Source organism: Balaenoptera borealis (genome assembly GCF_965194805.1).
Source record: "Balaenoptera borealis genome assembly, chromosome: 8".
NCBI lineage: Eukaryota > Metazoa > Chordata > Mammalia > Artiodactyla > Balaenopteridae > Balaenoptera > Balaenoptera borealis.
Window position 1 is genome coordinate 2939779 of NC_138865.1, and position 27716 is coordinate 2967494.

A 27716-nucleotide genomic window follows, 5' to 3' on the forward strand; every position below is an offset into this window, starting at 1 on the left:
AAAAATAAATGGATATCAAGTTTGTCAGGACAGAGTTAGGATTTTTGAATTTGGATAGTTTGTAGATTCACATAACAATTACTTCATTTTTCCCTTTTCCCCAAGATATGCCACAGATGCAAAAGGTAGGGACGAGGACTGACTACGGATTTCTTACCACTGGAAAGAGTAAATCAGGCCACACTCACACAGCCTTGAGCTGGGACACGACACGCTCGGCACACCTGTGCAAATCCTTTATTAAAGCAACAACCAAAATACAGGATGGCTCACATGTTTTTTTTGCTGCTATATCAATTTAAATATTAGTCATTTGTTTATACCTTTAAATTATTCTTAAAAGGTGAACATTTATAGCTCACAAATCAACAGTTTGACATTTCCGCCCAGATACATTTTTCCATCTTATTTCCTGGCTTTAACATAGAAATTCCAGAACCAGAGGAATAGCACATCAAACGTTAAGTGCCAGCATCTTCCGTGAGCATTGCTGGGGTGTCTGAGAGATACACTGAAGGTTTTAATTCCTCGTTAAATAAAAATAATTTATGCCAGAATATTCTTAGAACTATTTGCTTTCTGTTTTTACATTCTCTATGAGCTTCAGTTTCGACTGTGATATTCTAAGCATTAGTCCCCTTAAAAATGACATCTCTAAAAAATCTCAGTTAAAAATCATTATCACCCTCATACAACATTTTCTTGTATAACAGACACTCAGTCCTTCAGAAAGCAGAATAAGCAATTGTTTTTTTTGATTTTTTTCCCCACCACTGATTTGTTTAATTCCAACCTTGTTAATCACTGGTTTAACCCTAAGAGTCATTAGGAAAATGAACTTTGTTATCTACTAAAGGATTTTTAAATGAATAGGTGAATGTAAAAATGACTAATACCGTGAAGGTAACAGGTGCTCAAAACACGTGTGTGAATATACAACGAGATTTGCTGGCTATTTAAAGAGTACCAACGAATTAGTTTAAAAAGCAAGAACAGAAACCAGGATTATGATCTAAAGGGACTGCCAAAAGGGTACGTGAAGACAGGTACAGGGAAGTCGCTGAACTGCGCTGGGTATAAAGTAGAGGATCTGAAAGATAAGGTAAATGCTCCATTTTCTTACCCAATGAAACACTGGGAGGAAACCCCTGTTCACAGAACCACAGGGGCTGCCCTTTAAGAGTTTTAGCACTGGTACAACACTGAAATTCAACCTGCACACACAGGAGTCTGATCTGCCTTTTGAAATGGCTCGTCCGCTGGCTGGGATTGGGGTTTTTGTGGTTGAGTTAGTTTGTGTTGGCTGCACTACATTTAGAAGCTGTCTGTCCAAATCTTGCAAACATTCTTTCTGCCTAACATTTTCTTCACGAGATAAACAGCTGAACAGCTCTGAGACCACCAATAGAGAACAATCCAAACATTAGATGAGAAATGTTACCAGCCCAGAGAATAAGTTACACAGCCATCCTTCAAGCCAAGTCTTTCCATCAAGTTGCTTTCTTATCTCACATTTGCCCTTCAAAGGAAGTCTGAACAACACGGGATGTCTACAATTAAAAATGAAACACACAATGAAAAAGATAAAGAAGGGAAGGATTCCAGACTCCACTGTGTGGGAGGCCAGGCCTTTCCGCTTGGTTTTGAAAAAAGAAATGCTCACCAGCAATCATTCTGGGTGTAATGACACAGCACAATAATGCTCAGGATGGGTAAGGACATTCAGTTATTTTCAGAGCGATTTCTATACATTATAGATGTCACATTTGGTTCCTAGAGATTTAGTCAAGTATTACTATTTCTTTTTGTCAAGTATGATATACAAAAAGATGAGAATAGATGTGCCCTAAAAATATGAAAATATAATATATAAAACAAAACCATTATAAATTACATAGATTTGCAGTATAAAATTTTTTCCCATTTAGAATAAATACCATCCAAGTTTACAGATCATCTATGTGAATTAAATATGCACACATATCTGAATCATTTTCAGAACTTCAAGAAAAGAAATCGCTAGAGATATGACCAGATGACTCAGAAACCAGAAACTGCTTGCTTTTGAGAATAATGACCTAAGACCCAAAGGACATGGCTTGGGATTTAGTGCTAAGCTGTTAAAACTGCCCAAATGAGTCTGACGTATGCATGTGTGCATACACACACACACACACACACACACGCTCACATGCAGCCATACTTTTATGAATTTCTATGAAGCTGAACAGTTTATCTTTGAAAAATCAGCCAAAAGTCACGAGATCTTCTCTGTTCCATATTCTAGCAGGAGAGCTTTCCTATTCTGTAAAGAAGCTACAGGATGAACAGGAAGAGTGTGGCCTTTCTGGACAGAGAAATCTTCGTTGTAAGCCAGCCTCCTCTTTGGTTGGCTGCTATTCTATCAAGAGCTTTCTGATGCCTTAAAGAGGGGAAAGGCTTTGAAAAATCTATATAATCTCGCCAGTCTAAAGAAGCTAAAACCAACCTGAAAACATTCTTTGGTCACACATTTCTGCTCCTGCTTCATAAAAAATCTGCCCGTTTTTAACTTTCTATCCCTAATCAGTGTCTAGATGGGAGAGATGCCTTTTCCTGTAATTTCCACGTGGAAATGTGCACATGGGTTTCGGTGGAGGGAGAACTGGACAGAATGGGAAAAGGTTCATGCAGTGTCACAAAATGAGTGTTGGCCCCTGTTGTCACTTTGGGTTTACAGATCCATGGTAAGAATCCGCTGACCTCCATGACAAGTGGAAAATTCTAAGAGGTGGAGATAAAACTCTTCTGCAACCAAATACAGAAAACCCTCGTCCAGAGAGTGCAAGTGGGAGGTCAAGGTTCCTCTGGATTGTTCACTACTCACTTTTTATGTGACCACCCAAGACACTCCTAACTGATGGCAATGGGCCATTTGAGGCCAAGAGGACTCTGATCCAACTCTGAGTCTTGTCAGACCACCTGTCACACCGGTTATCTATACATAGAGAAACCCCTGAAGCCAAACCCTCTGCCCTCAGCTACGGATTCAGACGCTTTTGCTGTGAAGGTTGGCAGCAAGAGCATCTAACCTCATGTGCCCATTTCTGCTCCCAAGACTGCTTGTCTCCTGCAAGGGGGGCCATCACACACTTTCCATAAAACTCTAAATGTCTGAGCCGCATGGGATCTGGGGACCCATCAAGTACCACCTCCGTGTTTGTCAGATGAGAAAGATTAAACCCAGGGGGGTGTCGAAGGTCACTTATCCAGATAGCGAGAGAGTGAGGACTAAACATCAGGTTTGCTCTCACATCCGTGTGGCCCAGGGAACCTCCATGGAAACCGTGATGTGGCCGTGACCCTCAAGACGACTTCAAGGTTATGGCTCCCCTGCTCATAAATGGAAATGAACCAATGCCTCTCATTCTTCCCATGATGACATCTAAACTGCAGACGCTGCCCTAATGATTTTGGGTTTTGAGTTTTTGAAACTGATCCTCTTGATTTGCATCAGTACTAACTTTCAGCATAAAGAAGATTAGAGGAACCAGAGAGGAAAGTGAAAAATCTTTCGAGTAACTGTGGAGTAGGGCTAGGTGATTCTGCGGGAGAGGGGACCATCTAGATGGAGCTCGAGCCCGTCCGGTCTGTCCCTCTGCCAGGGAAGGAACGGAGGCCCCACCTGCCCAGAGCCTGCGGTGGTTACTGGCACCGTCAGACGAGACGCTAGCCTTTGGGTGACTAGTTTTGTCGTTTCTATAACATGCTGCCGCACATACAACTGCTTTCTTGTGGGACAAAATTAATTCAAGAATTCCGGTGTGAAATCTGATGCCATCACCCTAACCTTTCACTCTCCCCTTCAAGGACAGACGAGCTAGCCCTGCAGTTCAGAGAAGTGGGCCTGGCTAGGCGACCCCACGGACCCTCACACTCGCTGCCCCAAACCAAGCGTCTGGGTCCCCGGACGGCCCCTGGCGGCCCTTGAGGGAGGCCCACATTCTACACCTACACGGATTCCTCAGATGCCTCTGTCTCTGGAAGCAACATGCGTTCCAGATCAAGCAGCAGCCGTTGTTTGGAGGATGACGTTACTTAAACGTAAAAACAGCACTTTTCATGGACAGTCTGGGCAAATTCAAGTTTACAGTCTCCCTGCAACCTCAGCTGAGCTCACCCAAAGGCTCTCAGAATCGGACAGGCAACACATTTTTATTTGGCTATTAAAGTGCTATCCTGGGCAAGGTTGTTTTTTTTTTCTCAGTTTCACAACAGCAGCTTCATTGGAAACAAACAAAAAAAAGCGATGGATGGAGACAGGCCTGGGAAATGACAAAAATCACGAGGCTGGTAACTGCTTTGGAACATTACAGATGACTTGTGGGTATCAGCCCTGACACCAAAGCCTCCGAGGTAAAAGTTTGGCGGGGGGTGGAGAGAAATAAGGACAAAGTGGCAAAGGGGACGAAACCAGAAGGAACGATTAGCATTCGTATCACAACGACTCGGTTATAGGGGAACAGGGAAGGGGGTTAAAACTGAGAAGAAAGTGCAACAGACCCACGGACGTGCAGTTGCTCTCGTAGCAGACCTACAATTCTTTAAAGGAAAAGCGCTGCTGTGTGCATTGGACAGGGCTCTTGGCCTCAGAGTCTCTCACACCAAAAGGGCATCAGTGATTAAGGTATCTGGCAGAGAAGAGCCTCTGAGCTTCGTGCCGCGCGCACAGACACCTGCCCAAGGTCGCCGGCTCTGCACCCTGCCGCTGCTTGCATCCTCTGCCGCGGGGCGCGGTCCGGGCACACAGCATGCACACAGGCGCTCCCTTCTGAAGGGGCCTGGCTCCTACCTACGGGACAGGCGTCTCTGGTAAGGCTTAGCGGCGAGGGCGGACCGCGTCTGGCCCTGGGGGGGGGGGCGGCCCTGATTCTCGGGGTGTGCATAGCTTCTCGGGGGGGGGCGCTGTTAGACATGGCTTTCACAGACGACGTGGGTGTTCCTGTCGCGCGCCCCGGCCGGCTCTGCGGCTTCCAGGAGACCCGGGGGCAGGACATGGTCCGGCACCTCGACGGGCGTGGGCTCCTCGGAGGTCAGCGCCGCGGACGTGACCTCGGTGGACGGCGCCGCAGACTCGGGGGAGCGCTCGGCCGACGGCTCGGTGTCCTCGTCTCTGGCCTCGAGGGGCCCCCCATCCCGGTCATCCGTGGGCTCCCTCTGGGCCTGGGGGTGCACGGACACCTCGATGGCAATCTGCTGGGGCTGCTCGTGCAGCGACGAGGCGTCCGAGTCAGCGGCGGGGGACTCGCTCCGCTGCAGGGCGGCGGGGATGGTGTAGACCTCGTCCCCGGTGGCGGCCTCCTGGCCCTCAGGCGCCGGGCGCACGAAGTTCTGGCCCTGCTCCTCCAGCCCCACCACCTCCATGAGCTCCTCCACGATGGTCCTGCAGTTCATGATGAGCGGGGGCAGCGGCACGCTGCGGGCCAGCTCCTCGATGTAGCGGGCGAACTCCATGGTCTTGAACTGTGTGACCTTGGCCAGCTCCAGCGTCTTGGCCGAGGTGATGATGGGGATGCGCTTGGCGATCTCGAAGGCCTTCTGCAGCTTCTCGGCGCCCTCCGTGCGGAAGAACTCGTTGATGGCCTTCTCGGTCTTCTTCAGGTGGCTGCTCATCATGCAGAGGCGGGTGATGTTGAGGACCAGCACCACGGCGAAGGCCACCAGGCACACCACCATGTAGTACACGCCCATGTCCCCCGACGTGAAGACCACCCTCAGCGTCACCGTGTTGTTCACGGTGCCGTGGATGTTGGTGGCCACACATGTGTACCGACCTCGGTCCGTGAAGGACACCTTGGTGATGTTCAGGAGGCCGTCGTGCATCTGCCACTTTCCTGCAGGAGGAAGAGGACAGAGTCAGCCGGGCCCTCGGCTCCCTGCAGCCACTGCCCCGCACGTCGCTGAGTGCATCTCCCACCACCGTGTCTGCCACTGCCGACGGCGCCCACAGCGAACGCCGACCTCGCCAGACGGTGACAGTGTTAGCTCGCCTAATCCGCACAACCTGGGGAGGAGCTACCAGCACCAGCCCATTTTACAGTATGGGGAAACTGAGGCACAGGTCCACTAAGCCACCTCCCCAGGGCGCCAGTTGGAGAAACTGAGGCACAGGTCCACTGAGGCACAGGTCCACTAAGCCACCTCCCCAGGGCACCAGTTTGGAAGCAGTTGAGCTAGACATGAACTCGAGCCCAAGAGGCTGTCCTCTTAACACCAAATCATACTGTGTGATTCCACATCCTAGAGAAAAATTAGAAAAATAAACAGTATGGAAAATACTTGCTCTTACTAGAGAATTCCTTACTGTAGCATCTGATTTTCTAGCCTGCCTGTGAGCATGGCTCTACAGAATATATATGTTCATTGGAGAGTTTTAATACTTTTCAGAAGATAAAGTACTTTAGGATCAACATAAAAACTGGAGTAAATCAATTAAATTGTAATGGTTCACCTGGGTTTCTCATATTTGAGATTGAAGTAGTCCTGGTATGACCTCGGTTGATGGAAACATAAATAATTAATTTTGAGAAGCTACAATGAACTATGTCACTTACAGTTACAAGCTAACGCTGTGGAGATTCAGAGGCTGGGTGTGAATAAGCAACAATTTGGTTTCGCTTTGCAAATAAATCATAGACCCATCAGGTTAAAACCAGGCCTCACATAATGGAGAATGCATGTTGAAAAGCATTGTAATAGATGAGAATTCTATCGCTCTCTGGCCTGGAAAGGATCGTTGCCCTGGGAATGAGGTTCTTAATCTGAATTAATCTTTGCTAGGGATTAATCCTTAGCCTGCCTGCGTACCCGCAGGTCAGAGGACCCCGGGAAGCGTGATCCTAGCTTTGCCTTCCAGGTCTTGGGTCTGAGCCTTTCTGAAAACCCTCCACCTCCCTAGACTGTCCTGTAGAGAGAGAAGGGTCCCGGTCCGGCCTCGGGGGAGTTCTGAGGAGCAGGAGGATCTTTCTGCGTAAAAGCACTCGCGTCCCCAAGCAAGCCAGAGGCCTCTCCTGAGAGATGCGGCAACTTAGCGTGTAGTTTCCTTTTAAGGGTGTATTATCGCTTTGTAGTTTCGCTTGTTTCATCCCCTTCTGGCAGTAACTTAATTCTAATTAAAGTCTGATATTTCCCCAAAGCAACAAGCAATGGATTTTTAAAAAAAGAAGAAATTTGTGAGCACCAAAGTGACCAGGGTCTCCAGGGACTGTGGGATGAGACAGCAGACGCCCCCGTTATTCCAGGTCCTCTGCTCCAAGGACCATCCTTCGGGAGGCTGGCCGGAGCCGTGGGGGCCGTCGGGGACCTGCAGCCCCTCCTCCCGCTGGCCTGGGGAGTCTGGCAGGAAGCCTCTTGTAGATGCTGTCACATTCCTCTGCTTTCTGAAGGAACATCTGTGAAGAGTGGTTCCTGGTGTCCCCAAGTACCCTGCGTCTAATAATTCAGCCAGTGTACTTTCCCGAGAGTAGGAAACACTGGTTTGGGAAATCTAGCGAATTTCCGTCTCTCGTGAACGTGTATGAACAGACCAACCTAGCGCCCGGCCTGTGAAATCTTCTCTCGTCCAGATGGGCAGAGGCAAGCCTCCCACCCTGTCCGTTCGTTCCCGAACATGAGACTTGATACTTCAGTGGCAGATTTATCCAAATAGAGACTAATTTGAGCGAGGGAAATGATCAACTTGTTTTCTTAAAATGTGCATGTTTCATCAAACCACACTACAGCAGGCATAGAAAAAAATAACAACTCTGGTTGCCTGAAAGCTTATTATAGATGTGGAAGGTACTGGGTTCCAGAGAATTACAGACTCTACCTATAGGAGTTTCTCATACTGATTGTTGGAAAACAACAGGAAATAGGAAGGGAGAAGGTGAGAAGGTGAGGTTATTTGTATGAGGGACAGTTAGGACCAATGTGTCCACCTCCTAACCTCCCACCCTCGCTCCCTCTGTGGAGGAATTATTATCTACAAATTCAAGGACAGGGTAGGGGGACCCAGGGTGTGGAGGAAGAGCAGAAAAGAGTGCTGAACTCAAAAGGCTGGCACCTGACGGTAACATAAACAAGCTCTCTCCCCACACCTAGGCAAGGCGCTCAGGGACAACTGCACCTAATTGTGATAGAAAAGTGAAGTGCAGAAATGCACGCCAGTTACAAGATACCAACAGTTTCCTCTACCGACTATTCAAAGGGTTTCTGAACTTGGATTTTATAGTTATCTTTAGGCATGTTTTTAATCGTCTATTGATGTGTATTTATCTATCCTGGACCCAAGCGATTCAAAGCAGATACCGACTCAGACACTCCAGAAGTTCCCTGTCGCACGGTCAAAACAGGCACAGGCCGGAATCAAACACAATTAGGTGACACTTATTGTTCGTTCTGGGGAAACCGGTGAGACGTAGAGTGCATAAATTATTAGTTTGGCACGTATTCTGCTTCTTAGCCCAGGGCACTGGGTCCTTGGACAAACATCTATCATATACCTTATCCAATAATTAACCTCGTTTGTTCCGGAAGCCCGAAGCCCAGCCATGAATCTGCGAAGTGACTATATTTGCCTAACGATAAACCACAACAATGAATCACATATGATTATCCTGAAACAGGCAGGTATTACCCCTAATAGGAGCTGTGACACTGTAGTTAAATAAGTGAGACCCATCTCTCTGCCAGCAAGTCCCTGTTTCGGGTCCACGACAAGGACATCAAGACATCCCTCTCTTCAGGGTTCAGTCCTTCACTATATTTCTCTTGAAACAAAACACATATCACATTTACTTTATGGATTAAGGTAATATTAATGCTGCGTAGGCTTCTCAGGTACAACGAGGTAAAGTGAATGTGTGACCTGGACTAAACATTCTTTTGCCAGATCTCAAAGCGAGTCTTGGGAAGCCAACACACACACACACACACACACACACACACACACACACTCATTCTGATGACAGAAGATTCTGACCTCAAAGGTGATGTATGTCCGTGTCACGTCCTGTTTAAAGGCTGATACATTCTTTCCTTCCTAGGAACTAAGACTCTAAATACTTCCTCTCAGCCTCAGCATGACCTTGGATTAGCGAGAAATAAAGATTTCTGCAGGTTCTCCTGCTGTATGCAGCCCCGAACACTATGAACCCCACCCTGGGGGTCCTCCCACATCAGCAGGGGCCCAGGCTCATGGAGAATCACTGGCAGCTGCCCCACTAGGATCGTCTCGAGAACATTCCTGGGCCACGTGTTGCCTTTCTCCTTAGTCTGTAAATACCTTGTCCTGAGACCCAGCCTGGAAGGTCTGACTTCAGGCATCAGGAGGTCGAGGGAATAAAAAGGGCCACAGTGACTGTCACACAGACCCGCAGAACCAGCCACCTGGGGCGGGGACGCTCGGTGCTGCTGCTCCAGAGATGATTTTAAACTGGAGTTGAGCAGGGATGTCACAACCACGTGCTGAATTCTCACGAAGCTGCATCACTTCAGCACAAGTAAACACCTAAAACGTGAGCCGCTGATGCTGAGTCACTTCAACAGGCAATGGTTTTGGAGGAAATGCACAACTAAAAAATCCCGCACGCCGCAACTAAGAGATCCTGCACATCCCAACGAAGATCCCACATGCCACAACTAAGACCCGGCGCAGCCAAATAAGTGAATATGAATTTTTTTTTTTTTTAAAGGCAGATGTTGAGCCATCACTTTCTGATTCTAATACCAAAGATTCTGTGTCAAACGTTTCCCTGACAGATTGGTTCAAGATGGCAGAGTAGAAGGACATGTGCTCACTCCCTCTTGCGAGAGCACCGGAATCACAACTGACCATTGAACAATCATCGACAGGAAGGCACTGGAACTCACCAAAAAAGATACCCCATATCCAAAGACAAAGGAGAAGCCACAATGAGACGATAGGAGGGGTGCAATCACAATAAAATCAAATCCCACAACCGATGGGTGGGTGACTCACAAACTGGAGAACAGTTATACCACAGAGGTCCACCCACTGGAGTGAAGGTTCTGAGCCCCGCATCAGGCTTCCCAACCTGGGGGTCTGGAAACAGCAGGAGGAACTCTTAGAGAATCAGACTTTGAAGGCTGGCAGGATTTGACTGCAGGACTTCAACAGGACTGGGGGAAACAGAGACCCCACTCTTGGAGGGTACACACAAAGTAGTGTGTGCATCGGGACACAGGGGAAGGAGCAGTGACCCCATAGGAGACTGAACCAGACTTACCTGCTAGTGTTGGAGGGTCTCCTGCAGAGGCAGGGGGTGGCTGTAGCTCACCGTGGGGACAAGGACACTGGCAGCAGAAGTTCCAAGAGGTACTCCTTGGCGGGAGCCCTCCTGGAGTCCGCCATTAGCCCCACCAAAGAGCCCAGGTAGGCTCCAGTGTTGGGTCGCCTCAGGCCAAACAACCAACAGGGAGGGAACCCAGCCCCACTCATCAGCAGACAAGCAGATTAAAGTTTTACTGAGCTCTGCCCACCAGAGCAACACCCAGCTCTACCCACCACCAGTCCCTCCCATCAGGAAACTTGCACAAGCCTCTTAGATAGCCTCACCCACCAGAGGGCAGACAGCAGAGGCAAGAAGAACTACAACCCTACAGCCTGTGGAACGAAAACCACATTCACAGAAAGACAGACAAGATGAAAAGGCAGAGGACTATGTACCAGATGAAGGAACAAGATAAAACCCTAGAAAAACAATTAAAGGAAGTGGAGATAGGCAACCTTCCAGAAAAAGAATTCAGAATAATGATAGTGAAGATGATTCAGGACCTCAGAAAAAGAACGGAGGCAAAGATCGAGAAGATGCCAGAAATGTTTAACAAAGACCTAGAAGAAGTAAAGAACAAACAAACAGAGATGAACATTACAATAACTGAAATGAAAAATACACTAGAAGGAATCAATAGCAGAATAACTGAGGTAGAAGAACAGATAAGTGACCTGGAAGACAGAATGGTGGAATTCACTGCCGTGGAACATAATAAAGAAAAAAGAATGAAAAGAAATGAAGACAGCCTAAGAGACCTCTGGGACAACATTAAATGCACCAACATTTGCATTATAGGGGTCCCAGAAGGAGACGAGAGAGAGAAAGGACCCGAGAAAGTATTTGAAGAGATTACAATTGAAAACTTCTGTAACATGGGAAAGGAAATAGCCATCCAAGTCCAGGAAGTGCAGAGAGTCCCATACAGGGTAAACCCAAGGAGAAACACGCCGACACACATAGTTATCAAATTGGCAAAAATTAAAGACAAAGCAAAATTATTAAAAGCAACAGAGGAAAAACGACAAATAACATACAAGGGAACTACCATAAGGTTAACAGCTGATTTCTCAGCTGAAACTCTATAAGCCAGAATGGAGTGGCACGATATATTTAAAGTGATGAAAGGGAAGAAACTACAACCAAGATTACTCTACCCAGCAAGCGTCTCATTCAGATTCAACGGAGAAATCAAAACCTTTACAGACAAACAAAAGCTAAGGGAATTCAGCACCACCAAACCAGCTCTACAACAAATGCTAAAGGAACTTCTCTAAGTGGGAAACACAAGAGAAGAAAAGGAACTACAAAAACAAACCCAAAACAATTAAGAGAATGGTAATAGGAACATACATGTTGATAATTACCTTAAATGTGGATGGATTAAATGCTCCAACCAAAAGACACAGGCTTGCTGAATGGATACAAAAACAAGACCCATATATATGCTGCCTACAAGAGACCCACTTCAGACCTAGGGACACATACAGACTGAAAGTGAGGGGAGAGAAAAAGATATTCCATGCAAGTGGGAATCAAAAGAAAGCTGGAGTAGCAATACTGATATCAGATAAAATAGACTTTAAAATAAAGAATGTTACAAGAGACAAGGAGGACACTACATAATGATCAAGGGATCAATCCAAGAAGAAGATATAGCAATTATAAATATATATGCACCCAACATAGGAGCACCTCAATACATAAGGCAACTGCTAACAGCTATAAAAGAGGAAATTGACAGTAACACAATAATAGTGGGGGACTTTAACACCTCACTTACACGAAAGGACAGATCATCCAGAGAGAAAATTAATAAGGAAACACAAGCTTTAAATGACACAATAGACCCGATAGATTTAATTGATATTTATAGGACATTCCACCCAAAAACAGCAGATTACACTTTCTTCTCAAGTGTGCACGGAACATTCTCCAGGATAGATCACATCTTGGGTCACAAATCAAGCCTCAGTAAAGTTGAGAAAATTGAAATCATATCAAGCATCTTTTCTGACCACAACGCCATGAGACTAGATATCAGTTACAGGGAAGAAAACATAAAAAACACAAACACATGGAGGCTAAACAATACGTTACTAAATAACCAAGCGATCACTGAAGAAATCAAAGAGGAAATCAAAAAATACCTAGAGACAAATGACAATGAAAACAGGATGATCCAAAACGTATGGGATGCAGCAAAAGCAGTTCTAAGAGGGAAGTTTATAGCAATACAATCCTACCTCAACAAACAACAAACATCTCAAGTAAACAATCTAACTTACACCTAAAGGAACTAGAGAAAGAAGAACAAACAAAACCCAAAGTTAGTAGAAGGAAAGAAATCATAAAGATCAGAGCAGAAGTAAATGAAACAGAAACAAAGAAAACAATAGCAAAGATCAATAAAACTAAAAGCTGGTTCTTTGAGAAGATACACAAAATTGATGAGCCATTAGCCAGACTCATCAAGAAAAAGAGGGAGAGGACTCAAATCAATAAAATTAGAAATGAAAAAGGAGAAGTTACAACAGACACCACAGAAATACAAAGCATCCTAAGAGACTACTACAAGCAACTCTATGCCAATAAAATGGACAGCCTGGAAGAAATGGACAAATTCTTAGAAAGGTATAACCTTCCAAGACTGAACCAGGAAGAAATAGAAAATATGAACAGACCAATCACAAGTAATGAAATTGAAACTGTGATTAAAAATCTTCCAACAAACGGAAGTCCAGGACCAGATGGCTTCACAGGTGAATTCTATCAAACATTTAGAGAACAGCTAACACCCATCCTTCTCAAACTCTTCCAAAAAATTACAGAGGAAGGAACACTCCCAAACTCATTCTATGAGGCCACCATCACCCTGATACCAAAACCAGACAAAGATACTACAAAAAAAGAAAACCAGTATCACTGATGAATATAGATGCAAAAATCCTCAACAAAATACTAGCAAACAGAATCCAACAACACATTAAAAGGATCATACACCATGATCAAGTGGGATTTATCCCAGGGATGCAAGGATTCTTCGATATGAGTAAATCAATCAATGTGACACACCATATTAACAAATTGAAGAATAAAAACCATATGATCATCTCAATAGATGCAGAAAAAGCTTTTGACAGAATTCAACACCCATTTATGATAAAAACTCTCCAGAAAGTGGGCATAGAGGGAACCTACCTCAACATAATAAAGGCCATATAGGACAAACCCACAGCCAACATCATTCTCAATAGTGAAAAACTGAAAGCATTTCCTCTACGATCAAGAACAAGACAAGGATGTCCACTCTTGTCACTATTATTCAACATAGTTTAGAAATCCTAGCTGCGGCAATCAGAGAAGAAAAAGAAATAGAAGGAATACAAATTGGAAAAGAAGAAGTAAAACTGTCACTGTTTGCAGATGACATGATACTATACACAGAGAATCCTAAAGATGCCACCAGAAAACTCCTAGAACTAATCAATGAATTTGGTAAAGGTGCAGGATACAAAATTAATGCACAGAAATCTTTTGCATTCCTATACACTAATAACGAAAGGTCAGAAAGAGAAATTAAGGAAACAATCCCCTTCACCACTGCAACAAAAAGAATAAAATACCTAGGAATAAACCTACCTAAGGAGGTAAAAGCCCTGTACTCAGAAAACTATAAGACACTGAAGAAACAAATCAAAGATGACACAAACAGATGGAGGGATATACCATGTTCTTGGATTGGAAGAATCAATATTGTGAAAATGACTATACTACCCAAAGCAATCTACAGATTCAGTGCAATCCCTATCAAATTACCAATGGCATTTTTTACAGAAGTAGAACAAAATATCTTAAAATTTGTATGGAGACACAAAAGACCCCGAATAGCCAAAGCAACATTGAGGGAAAAAAATGGAGCTGGAGAAATCAGACTCCCGGACTTCAGACTATACTACAAGCTACAGTCATCAAGACAGTGTGGTACTGGCACAAAAACAGAAATATAGATCAATGGAACAGGACAGAAAGCCCAGAGATAAACCCATGCACCTATGGTCACCTTATCTTTGATAAAGGAGGCAAGACTATACAATGGAGAAAAGACAGTCTCTTCAATAAGTGGTGCTGGGAAAACTGGACAGCTACATGTAAAAGAATGAAATTAGAACACTCCCTAATACCATACACAAAAATATACTCAAAATGGATTAGAGACCTAAATGTAAGACTGGACACTATAAAACTCTTAGAGGAAAACATAGGAAGAACACTCTTTGACATAAATCACAGCAAGATCTTTTTTGATCCACCTCCTAGAGTAATGGAAATAAAAACAAAAGTAAACAAATGGGACCTAATGAGACTTAAAAGCTTTTGCACAGCAAAGGAAACCATAAACAAGATGAAAAAACAACCCTGAGAATGGGAGAAAATATTTGCAAACGAATCAACATACAAAGGATTAATCTCCAAAATATATACACAGCTCATGCAGCTCAATATTAAAAGAACAAACAACCCAATCACAAAATGGGCAGAAGACCTAGACATTTCTCCAAGGAAGACATACAGATGGCCAAGAGGCACATGAAAAGCTGCTCAACATCACTAATTATTAGAGAAATGCAGATCAAAACTACAATGAGCTATCACCTCACACCAGTTAGCATGGGCATCACCTGAAAATCTACAAACAACAAATGCTGGAGAGGGTGTGGAGAAAAGGGAACCCTCTTGCACTGCTGGTGGGAATGTAAATTGATACAGCCACTATGGAGAACAGTATGGAGGCTCCTTAAAAAACTAAAAATAGAATTACCATATGATGCAGCAATCCCACTACTGGGCACATACCCTGAGAAAACCATTAATTCAAAAAGACACATGCACCCCAATGTTCATTGCAGCACTATTTACAGTAGCCAGGACATGGAAGTAACCTAATTGCCCACTGACAGACAAACGGATAAAGATGTGGTACATATATACAATGGAATATTACTCAGCCATAGAAAGGAACGAAATTGGGTCATTTGTAGAGCCGTGGATGTACCTAGAGACTGTCATACAGAGTGAAGTAAGTCAGAAAGAGAAAAACAAGTATCATATATTAACGCATATATGTGGAACCTAGAAAAACGGTACAGATGAACTGGTTTGCAGGGCAGAAATTGAGACACAGATGTAGAGAACAAACGTATGGACACCAAGGGGGGAAAGTGGGGGGAGGGTGGTGGTGGTGGGATGAATTGGGAGATTGGGATTGACATATATACACTAATATGTTTAAAATAGATAACTAGTAAGAACCTGCTGTATAAAAAAGAAAATTAAAAACAACAACAACCCGCCTCCTTGACACTCGGGAGGGCAGTCCCCGGTTCCCGTCCTGTGCTCGGATGGGAGCTCCCCCTCTGCCCCTCGGGATGGCCTTCCCCATCCCATCCTCCCGCTCTGTCCTGATGCACGGCTGGAGGCTGACACCCCAGGAGACGGGCCGTGCGGCTCTCGGGCATCCTCGACGGTCTCCCCGGATACTCCAGGCACGAGAGGCCCATGTGGAAATCTCCCCCATGTGAACTGGGGCATCGCCTTTGCAAAGACAAACGCTAACACAGGTTCGCTTGTAGCTGAACCACGCTGAGTGCTGCGCTGTGTGACGAAGCTGACGTCTTTAGAAGGACAGCGGTATTTTTTATCTTGTTCATGCATTCGGTCAACAAACATTACTGAATACACTGTCTGTCACCAGGCTCCCTGCCAGAAGATGCAGCTACAAAGATGAGTAAGACATGACCCCCGGCTGCAGAAACCAGCGGGCCCCGAGAGGGCTGCAGACCCCCAGCCAAGCCGGGGCCTGTGGCGCGTGCCCTGTGCGGGTGGCGGGGACGGCAAGGGTGCTGCTCAGCGGGGGTGCGGCCCCGAGCGGGATGCGGGCGCAGGCAGAGGAGCAGAGGAAGAGGAAGCACTCCCAAGGCCACAGGGGGCAGCAGGGCCGGTGAGCAGAGGAGGGGCGCCCGTGTGCACTGCTGCAGCTCACAGACGTCGCGCACACCAAGGGGGGATGCGCCACCTGCACACCCCCTGCTCTGACCCCTGGTTCAGTCAGCGGAGGAAACCTCCAAGTCCAGACGAGGACGCCGGCAAGCGTGGGAATTTTAAATGAAGGAAAAGGTCATTTCCAATCGGGGGGAAGAATACTGGGATAACTGACTACTCATTTGAAAGAAAATGAAGTTAAGTTCCTAGTTTACGTGATACCTAAAAATAAATTCCAAGTACTCTAAACATAAAATGAAAAGTATAAAGTTAATAAAAGATATGAAAACATTTTTCTAACCTTGGGACCGGAAAGCTTTTTTCAACATTTCAAGAATGCCAGGGGCTTCCCTGGTGGCGCAGTGGTTGAGAATCTGCCTGCCAATGCAGGGGACATGGGTTCGAGCCCTGGTCTGGGAAGATCCCACATGCCGCGGAGCAACTGGGCCCGTGAGCCACAACTACTGAGCCTGCGCGTCTGGAGCCTGTGCTCCGCAACAAGAGAGGCCGCGATAGTGAGAGGCCCGCGCACCGCGATGAAGAGTGGCCCCCGCTTGCCGCAACTGGAGAAAGCCCTCGCACAGAAACGAAGACCCAACACAGCCATAAATAAATAAATAAATAAATAAATAAAAATTAAAAAAAAAAAAAAGAATCCCAGAAACTCTAATAGAGAACCCTGACGGATCGGATTTCTCCCAAATTAAAAGTTTTACACTGTAACATCTGTTACACTAAAGTTGAGAGCAAATGAAAGAGTGGGAGAAAATTCTGGAATATTTGACAGACAAAGGCTTAATAACTACGAAACATAAAGAACTCCTATAAATCAAGACAAAGACCCCGAAAGGAAAAAAAAATGGGAAAGGAGATGGACGGAGAAGTCACAGAAAAAAGCAATGCAGGTAGTGTCTAAGTGCACAAAATCACTCGTGGTTAAATCATAATTAAATTTGAAGAGATTGAAGTAATTTTTAAAAACAGATGACTTTTCCACCTTGCAGAGCGCCAGAGGAAGGGGGGCCCTGATTATATAGTGTGTTGCTGGGAGGATGGGAAGGCAGATTGCAAGGCTGGGTTTTGGCATCGACCGAAGTGCAAGATGAATGGAGCCTGTGACCCACTTCTAGAACTCTTGAAATGCTTCAAATCAGGCAGGCCTAGATTGACTGGGAAAATATTAATGAGTGTAAGAAAATCAAGGTAGTGAAAAAAATCTCCTTGTCAGCATCTTTCTCCCCAGGGACACAGTTCTAGAGACTTCCTCATGTCCTACATCTTCTGGATGAAGCCGTCACCGGGGTCGCAGGCCAGGAAGGCGGCTGACCTCGTATCACTGTGTCACTGCGGGGCCCAGGCACGTGGAGGGGGAGTCACTGAGGGTGGCACGAGGTCATGTCGACAGAACTGGGTCAGGGGACCATCCAGCAACTAGAGAAGCAGGTCAGCAGCGCTGCGTGGCGACAGTTAAAACCCGTGCCACCAAGAAAGGCCACGGCACAAGGGTTACTGTGACTTACATGACAGATCAGGACGAACGCTGGTGCCAACACCTTCCGACCAAATGACCGCTGGACAGAAACAGCAGCACCATCTCCTTCCTCCCGGAACCGAAGCATCACGAGAAAGGTGACAGCACACCCACAAAGATGCTGTAACTACAACTTCCCTCCAAACCCATCTCTGCCGAAATCCCCAATCTTTCCAGCAGTCCTGAGGATCGCTCAGCATTAAAAATTAACACCATGCCCCAATGAAAAGCTCTTAGAATTTCCCTCAAATTATTTATTAGAAGAAAAGGATTTCTCTTTTTCCTTGGAGACGTCTTTCCGTGAAAGCGTCAACAAGCTGATGTGTGGTTCGTCTACATTCCCGATAGGTGGTATGAGAACATTAAGCCTCTGTTCACAATGCCGTTTAGACACGGAGACTCTTAAACTTTTCAAGGAGGAGAGTTCGGTCTGCTAAAACAAGGAGGTTGTTTTCCTGAAAGCAGCTTAACACTTCTCAGGTGGTGAGAGTTCCAATAACGTTTATGCAAACAGAAAGGAAGTGCAACACTCACTTGAACGACACCGCGCCGAATGCACACGCTTCACATAAGAACCAAACATGTGCATGTGTCTATAAGCACGGGGCCTATTTTCCAACACGTGAAACAGAAGCTATTGAGAGGAAAGGACCCAAGCCTTTTTACAAAACAGAATTGAGAACAAATGGAGCTCCGCATGGCTGCACCTGTTACGGGGCTTCTGCAGGAGACGACAGCTCCCCGAAGCCACTGCAGAGACCCAGGTTAGAAACACTGCAAGCCGCAAGGGCTCCTGCGACACCACCCCCAGCCTCCCAAGCGGGCTCTTCGGATGGTCCTGGGGCAGCTCTACCAAGCTGCTTCCTACGTCACGTGGGACAGAGGTGGCCTGGGATCATCAGGGATTAGCTCAGCTCTCAGCTCAGGAAGGTTGGGGGGAGGGCGGCTGTTCACAGCCTGCAGTTGTGCTTTGCTTCAAGGCATAAATAATATCTGAAGAGAACCCGTCTTTTCATTTCCTGGCAAAGGAAACATATGACCCTCCGGCTCATTCGGCCTGATAATCTCCATTTTTAAAAAAGTGCCAAGCACGTCACTCCATGCAGGCTGGCAAGAGTCTCTTCTGAGAGTGGGCATAGGTGGTCTTCTAAGAGCACGCTGCCCTGGGTGGATGGAAATAGCATCTCAGCCCTCACATCCTCATCTGAGAGGGATGGGGAAGGGTCGTCCCACTGCTAAGACTAACGCAGTCTGGGCTCACACCCCAAAGGGGCAGCACAACTCATTAAAAAAAACCACTATAAATGGTGGTTCATCACCAGGCTGGCCCTCGACGTGACTCAATTTGGAAAATGAACCGAAGTACCACTTTTATGGAAAAATACATTATGGGTTCACGCAAGTGACTTAACCGACTTTGGAATGATTCTTTAGCTGGCTGAGGACGCTTCTTCAGTTGAAACCAGGGTTTCTTCTCTTGGGCCGGCATTTTGCATCAGATAATTCTTTGTAGGGGGCTGTCTGTGCATTGCAGGATATTGAGAGCATCCCTGGCTTCCACCATCCAGATGCCAGCAGCACATCTCCCCGGTCCTTCCCCTCCTGCCCCGGCTACGACAACCAAAAACACCTCCAGAATTGGCCGGTGTCCTCTGGGTGAGAGAACCAGTGGGTTAGGCAAAGGGAAAGTTCATCCTGTGCGTAATATACTCCGTAACATCCACACTCACTGCTCCGAGGCCTGGGCGCGTTGGAGGGCAGCGGGCCCCTTGCACGCGGAGGGGGGATGTGTCAGGGAGGGGATGTTGCTGGTGGAGGGGGGAGAGCCACTCTCGCCATCACATCCGTCACAGCGTTAACTCGAGCTTCTAAACAACACTTAAGGGATATAAATGTTTTTGGTCTTTACTGAATGTTTTTTTAAAAGGTTGAGAACTTGAGAGAGCGAATAAGAAATTGCCCAGAAAACTATTTCCTTTCTTTACAAAACACACCATACTGCGAAGCAGAGACAGACGCACTTGGGATCTTGACTATGACAGCACAGGACACCAGTGATGTGACCAATGACGGTGGCAGCTGCCGTTTACTGATGGCTTGACACCAAGTTTCACGTACTGGACTGACATTTCATACACGACACAAATTGCACAGCCCTGCCTGGCGGTAAAATAGGATTATCTCTGCTTTACAGATAGGAAAACTGGCTCCGAAAAGTTGAGGCACTTGCTCAAAGAGATGCCATTGTGCTGTTCTGCTGAATTTGCAGTAATACATTTATAGTTACATAAATTTTGTCTAACGCCTCTTGAGGAGTTGATTTTTTAAATCTCAAATATGTAACATATTTAAGAGAAATTCAGTATAACACTTCCATAGGTTAATGCACTACTCCACGCTTCATCTGAGAGGCAAAGGATGATGTAAACTTAGTGCTGTGGGCGCTGACCCCCTCCTGGATATGTTGCAGGGGGTGATACACTCCGGCCTCAAGACGTGGCTGGCACAGTTTGTTGAGGCCCCCCTGGCAGAAGGAGTTGAAAGCATCTCACGGGCTACTAAAAACATTTGCAAAGCAGAGGATAAAAACACAAGAGCCGTGTAAACTAAAGCAAAATTTATAACAATGAATTCCACAAAGGTCACGTAGCTGTGAGACAACTGTGAACTTTGTACAATTCAGCTCAGCTTACTTATGCTGTACGTGTTTATTTTCAGAGATAATTCTTAGTTATTTTTGGTGGCAGAATGCTACAGGGGAATGGAAAACAAATCCACAGGAAAGTCTAAAACCTCACCTGAAGGAAGAATTTCCAAGTTAATCGCTAACGAACCAGGCATGTTTACAAAGGCCTATGCCTTTTCCAAAGCTGACTTTTTTTTTTTTTTAATTTTTATTGGAGTCTAGTTGCTTTACAATGTTGTGTTAGTTTCTGCTGTACAGGAAAGTGAATCAGCTATACGTATACATACATACATCCCCTTTTTTAGATTTCCTTCCCATTTAGGTCACCACAGAGCACTGAGTAGAGTTCCCTGTGCTAAACAGTAGATTTTCATTAGTTATCTATTTTATACGTAGTAGTGTGTATATGTCCATTCCAATCTCCCAATTCATCCTACCCTCCCCTCTCCCCTTGGTAACCATAAGTTTGCCCTCTACATCTGGGTCTCTATTTCTGTAAAGCTGACTTTCTTGAAATGCTTCTTATTTATTCATCTGATAAAGGTGCCAATGTGCATTTGAATGGTTTAAAGTCAGAGTATGAAGCTACAGCAAAAATACACTGGATAATTGGTACCTGAAATAACAGGGAACCACTTTCTGGCACCTATATACTCCTAGTTACCTCTTGCAAAAGGAAAATTGAAAACAGGACATTTTGTGGCCATTTGTGGTTCCTCGTGTTATTGGACCTGTGGGTTATTTCTGTAACATGGTTGGTGGACCACCCCGAACGTGTCCTTTGGTGAACTCCAAAAAAAGTCTTCCTCCAGAAATAGCTCACACATTAGCCTCTCCTGACCTGTGGGAATGAAGTGACAACACGAGGGACACAAAGCGAAGCAGCCGCCGCTCCTGCCAGCGACAGGAAATAGCCCGTCCCTTCTAGGACCCGCGGAGCTGGCGCCAGGAACAGCCGTCTCACTTTCTCAGCACCCACAAGAAACGGAACTCCTCCTGGAATCGCAAAGCACACGTGGTGGGCAACTCGTCAGACGGCTCTGGACACACCTGGGTGTGTGCACGCCTCGTACGCAGGTCATGGCGGGGTCCTAACCCTCCTGCTTCTTTGTGACGGTGACGGGGCTGGTGCAGGGACCACCCAGCCTCTCATCCACTCCGTCTGGTCAGAGGCTCTCACCACCCCTCGCCTGCCAACACCTGGAGGATGAGGAGGTGCTGGTGGGCATGGTGGGCACCACGCACCTGCTTCTCATCTGGATGGGTGAGCACCAAGGCCACCAAACCCTCACACTCACTGGAAGGACCAGAAACAAGGTGTGCAACGTGGTACAAGGGCTTAGTCAACGCAAGTGGTTGCTCATGGGAATTACACTCATTTTGTTTGGTTTCAGCAGTGGTCTACCGTGTACATAGGTAACATTCCAGGGTAACATTCCAGGAGCACCATTTTCCATGCTGTAGCCATCACCTCCTTGTTGAGTTATTAACACTGCTGCATTTAAACTCCTAGCCAATCAGCCCAGAAACTGAAATCTACATCCTGGTTAGCACGTGGGCACCTTCCTGTCAGAAATGGAGACTTAGAGACCATGGGTCCTCGAGTGGCACCACCGTGCGCGTATTTTACGATGAGGATAAATGTTCTGCCGTTTCCTCTGTTTTGCCTGGTTGTTCTGAATGTTGCCCCGTGTTACTTGTGACCTGAAATGACTGTTACTATGCACGGTAACTACCAAAGCTGAGCTGGAACATCAAGTGCCAGGATCACGAGTTCTTTTAAAAACTCCACAGTGTGTCTTCCTTCCGAGGTTTTAGAACAGCCAACTGATTTCTCGGCACGGCCACCGGCTACAAACACGACCAGAGGGTTTTGATGCCCCGCCTTGCGCCCAGGCTCTGTCTCCGAGGCACTGGTGGCCGCTCCTTCCTCTCCCGGCGCCCGTGGACGGAACAGAAGTGAGCCCGGGGGACCCCGGCTCCACCAACCTCCCAATGAGAGAAACGACATACAGGGGTCACTTGCCAAGACTGGACCCACACCGTCAAGACTTCGCACAATCTCCCTGGTGGGGCCACTACGACTCCAAGGTAGCCCTCACAAAGCCACGGCTGAGGTCCAGGCCCCAGCCCCACTCTGTTCCTACGCTTCCCTCCTCTCCCGGATACGGGGCTCAGAGCCCCACCCTGGCTCTTTATACCCGGGACCACCTCTGCTCCGGGCCAACGGGAGCCACAGGCTTGGTCTGCAGTCCCTGGTCCCCCGAGAATCCTCCCTGAGGCCCAGCCCAGCAGAAAGACCCCGTGGGGTCCAGGGACCTGTGTGTGCACACGTTGCCATGGTTACCACCCCTGCGCCGGTGTGACGTCACTTCCTCCTGACCTGCAGCAGGAGGAAGGGGCCGTGCCGTCCCATCTGCCCACTGTCAGCACGGAAGGTCCGGTCACAGCCACTTAATGACCACAGGACCGGGGAAAAGTCCCGTAAAAGAGGGGTTCGGACTGCACTGTCTCCAGGGTCCCTTCCAATGGGAAAGTTCTGCGGTCCCATCGTTTTACTTGGTGGGGAGGGAGTTCCCCTCTACCAGGTGAAGCATGCAAACACACACATGGTGTTTTTGTGACCATGATACTTTCACTAGAGGGGAGAAGCTGCATGACGCTGCCTGGCCTTGAACGGCCGTGTAAGGGGCAGTACAGGCAGTGAATGTCGGGGCACGACTGGGAGAAGCCTGGACTTGTCAGACACCCCATCACCTGGCACCTAAGGAGACAGAGTGTTAGCCTCTGGTCTTTTTTTTTTTTAAGATTTTTTTGATGTGGACCATTTTTAAAGTCTTTATTGAACTTGTTACAATGTTGCTTCTGCTCTGTGTTTTTACTTTTTGGCCGCACAGGATGTGGGATCTTAGCTCCCCGACCAGGGATCGAACCCGCACCCCCTGCATTGGAAGGTGAAGTCTTAATCACTGGACCGCCAGGGAAGTCCCAGCCTCTGTTCCTTTTCAGAGCGATTAAGATAAAATGAGGAAAAGAGATTAGCAATGCAGGCCTTCCTGGGGCAGAGACTCTTCTGCGGGTTAGAGGGCTGTGGGCTGGGAGGTACACGAGGGAAAGGGCGGCAGAAACGGAGCAGCTGCTAAGTCAGATCCGTGGTCATTTCACCCTCACCCCCACCCGCCAGGTCATCACCGGAGATGCTCAGAAAGTACCTCCCGGGCCTTCAGGTCAATCAATCAGGTTTGGTTCTCACACCTGAGATAGGAAGCATGTAGACTCCTGAGGACCCACGGTGCCCCCTCCGGCCTCAGTCCTTCCTGACGTGAGCTGGTACGTGGGAAGGGGATTTGCACCTTTTGGCCAGAAACTCATTCATGAGAAGCCAAGCACTCCCCCTATGCCACGGGTTATTTCTCCCCCACTGGCCAACAGTCTAGAAACTTCAGCCAGGTCCCCGGGAGCACACATGACCTCTGGCTGCTGGTGAGAAGCTGCACAGAGACCGCTCTCAAAAGACGTGGCCTTTAAACCCACAGTCCACGAATTAAACTGACCTTTAATGATAGACAACTGCTATGTTCCTTGAAACAAATTAAAACTCCCATATAGACAGAACATATGCTTAAGGAAAATTCACTTTACATCCACCCCTACAATATTCTGTACGCATTATATTGCAACATTCCAAGAGGCCTTTTAAAAGACTCAAACATACATACAATATTTTCGTTACTGTAATACTTTCATTAGAGGGGAGAAGCTGTTTGAGTTTTGTCTTCTGAGTCAAGAGTGAAAGAATGAATTCATTACTGCTTTGAATCCTTAAGGATATTCACTTCTTGGATATCTCTCTCTTGCCTTAGAAAAACAAGACAAAAGGAGATGCTGAAATGATCTGCATAAGAACAACGGACGTTGAGGGTGCCGGCCCCCAAGGCCCTCCCCGTATTTTCTGACACGGGACACAAGTGGACAGCCTACCTGCCCCTCGGTTCTCGGTGTCCTCATGCAGCAGCTTGCCCACGGAGTTATACCACTTGAGCTGGGGCTCAGGGAGGCCATAAACACTACAGTTGATCAAGGCACTGTTCCCTTCCTTGACGATGATATGGTCGGTTCTGGCAATGACCACGGGCACTGAGCCCACGACCATGTCAGTGCCATTTAAAGTGCTGTTGGCCACACTCTTAGCAGTCGCCAGAGTGGACACTAGGATTAACAAGGGCACAGAAGGCAGAAAGCACCCAGGCAGAGGGCGCGCCACTCCGTCCATCTTCTTCGCTTGCTCTGTAAGGCAACAGAGCCGGTCGGCCAGGGGAGTCTTCTAGCAGACAACACCCGGCTCACAGCAGGCCAAGGGCCAAACCCGGCCTGGGTCCATGGAGTTGGCTCTGGATTAAGAACCTCTGTAAAGAAAAAAAACGAACAAAAAAAAACATGTAAATGTTAGCACCCATACTTTAAAAGGATTATTTATAAAATGTTAGAAACCCTGCTAAAGTACACATCTGTGTAATTTTTAAATAGCACACAAATTCAGAAGATGTTCCAAATATTCATGGAAATCGTGATGATACACGTCTGTTATTTTTGCTACTGAAACATATGACTCTTAGCAAGAACACGTTAACTTTGTACCACACGACTTCATGGGGCTCAAAAGCTGACCCCTGCTTCTTTCATCCCGCACCTTGAGGCCTCCTCCCATCCCTCACCTGTCCCCGTCGTGGACCCCGGTGGTTCACCTGGGTCCTCCTAACTAACTTCTCTCTGCTGGCTGAAATGAATTCCAGCTCCTGCAGTGTGCACCTGGGCTCTGCCACATCGGAAGGGCCCCCCCGAACCAGTGCGGTGTCCCCCTTACCCCCACCAGGACACCCCCTTCCCCTTTCAGGCAACTGCCCCGGCTCCTGGAGCTTCCGGGCGACCCTCACCACCCGCCCTCATCACTCACTGAATGCCTTGCTTTCCATCTTCACCTGCCTCCCTGGATACAGGGGGTGACATGACAGGTGGCTGCACTTCTTCACCCAAGGATCTAACCTTCACCTACACCTCTGCCCTCCATTTCGTCCACTAATCACACGGCCACACCCTGGACCCTTCTTCTCTCCAAATTCTGAATTCTGGAGTTCCAGGTCATTCTGAAGTTCTCAATACCCGTCTTTCCCTGCACCCCACCTTCTCAGTCCCCTCACTGGGTTTCCTGGCCGTCCTACTCTCCTCAGGTCCTCCCTCCCACCCAGCTGGCTCGCTTCCTTTCTGCCCCCGCCTGCACCTGGGCACATGGACTGCGCCCCCCGCACCCTCAGCCCTCACCCTCCCGCCACAATCCCTCTGCCAACGCCCAGCCGCGATCCACCCATCGCTTGTCGTCCCAGCTCCTACTCCCCGGAGGCCGGAGCAGGACTGGGAGGGCATCCTACACCCATGACGTGACCGCAAAAATAAGGGGACGGTCGCCAGCCCCAGCCAGGCCCTCCGTGACAGCTGGCAATCCAGGAGAACTTCACTGAGGAGGTGGCCCCGGAGCTGAGGGCTCTTTGGGAATCAACCATGCCTAGACCCCAGAGAAGAGCATTCCAGGAAGAGCCAACAACCAAAGCAAACGGGGCGCTACGAGATGGGCCCAGGTCACCTAGGGCTTTGGAGGACAGAGTAAGGAATCTGGATTTTAGCTGACGTTCATTGAAAAATGTTAAGCAGGGAAGGGACAGGATATGATTTGTCTTTTTTAAGATCAACTTTACTGTGGCATAATTTACAAATTAAAAAAGTGCCCATTTTACGTATGCATTTTAATAGGCTTTGACAGATTTATACACTCATAAAACCACCACAATAAACAATACATAGAATGTTTCCATCACGACCAAAAGTTCCCTTGTGTCCCCTCCCAGTTTTAGTTTTGCCATGGACCCATTCCAGTTACTTTTGTGTACGGCGTGAGGGAGGGACCGAGGTTCATTTCTTCCCCACACGGACATCCAGCCCTTTCTGCACCACCTGTAGAAAAGACCATCCTTTATCAGTGGATTGTGTCTCAAACACAATGAGTCTATTTCTAAACTCTTCCTTCTGTTCCACTAGCGCCAATGCCTGCCCCGAGGCCCATGTCATCCTGACCGTACTGTCTGCCTCATCTTTCTTGGTATCTACAGAGTCTGAAATTGTCCCTGACACTTTACATGCCCAACAGATTGCTGAACGAATGAATCTGTCTGCAAAAGCAGAAAGCAGAAATTATCACTCCAATCGTGTGGACGGTAACACTGAAGAGGTACCAGGCGTGATAAAGCAGCCTCGGACCAGACTTCTTCAGTCGGAAAGACACGCGTTTTCTCAGAGCTACAGCCTTCCACACATACACCCCACGGGGCCGGGTGCCTTCCTGCCCAGGGCGGCCCACACGCGACTTCCCAGTAGGAATCGTAGGGCCGAAGAGCGTGACAGACACCCTGCCGTGATTCTGTCAATGGTTTTCTATACTTGGGCTCATCTTGTGATTTCCTTTTAGCAGGAAAGCTGACCTGCTCCATACAGAACGCTTAAGAGCATGGCCTCAGGTTTGAGAGCGACTGGGGTCCCACCTGGATCCAACCACCCTGACGGCCTGGGTGTTTCCGGCCCAGGACTTACTGAGTAAGGACTGTTACAAGGATTCATGATCAAATATACATCAAGCATGCATTGCTCAGCTTGAAAATAAAAGTTACTAATGCAGCATATAAAGCATCCTTTACTGAAATTACGCTTCTCGAGTTCATTCTTCTTTTAGGTTGTTATCACACCTTGTTTTTGGTTTTGTTGAATACATTATGACTACCATCCCACCACCAGAAGTCATGACAAATGGTTTCCGGCGCTGGGTCCTTTGGTGGGACTCAGGTCTGAGAAGCATGAGCGCCACAGGCAGCGAGCGCCTGGGGACACTCCCTCCCTGGCACGAGGCCAGGGCAGACGCCGACCAAGGACCTCAGGGAGGATCAGAAACAAGTCGGCGAGGGAGACAGGTTCTCATAAATATGTGCAGTAAACACACTGTGACCTTCTCCCCCACAACTAGGGACAATGCAGCAAATGGGAGATCACAATGGGTTTTAAGGTGCGTAAATCAGAGCTGCTTTCAAACAAAGGCTGGCCA

The 27716-nt window shown here is 47.3% G+C and overlaps 1 protein-coding gene across 2 annotated transcripts in view; it reads right to left on the reverse strand.

Moving 5' to 3' along the window:
* Positions 1 to 274: 274 nt before the first annotated feature.
* The window catches only part of MFAP3L (microfibril associated protein 3 like), a 44064-nt gene continuing 16622 nt past the window's right edge, over positions 275 to 27716 (reverse strand). For both annotated transcript variants that reach the window (XM_082402147.1, XM_082402146.1), the window contains exons 2-3: positions 24554 to 24978; positions 275 to 5873 (exon numbers count right to left, since the gene is read on the reverse strand). In XM_082402147.1, the coding sequence (XP_082258273.1) occupies positions 4948 to 5873; positions 24554 to 24845 (1218 nt within the window). In that variant the 5' untranslated portion in view covers positions 24846 to 24978 and the 3' untranslated portion in view covers positions 275 to 4947. The remainder of the gene's footprint in view (positions 5874 to 24553; positions 24979 to 27716) is intronic.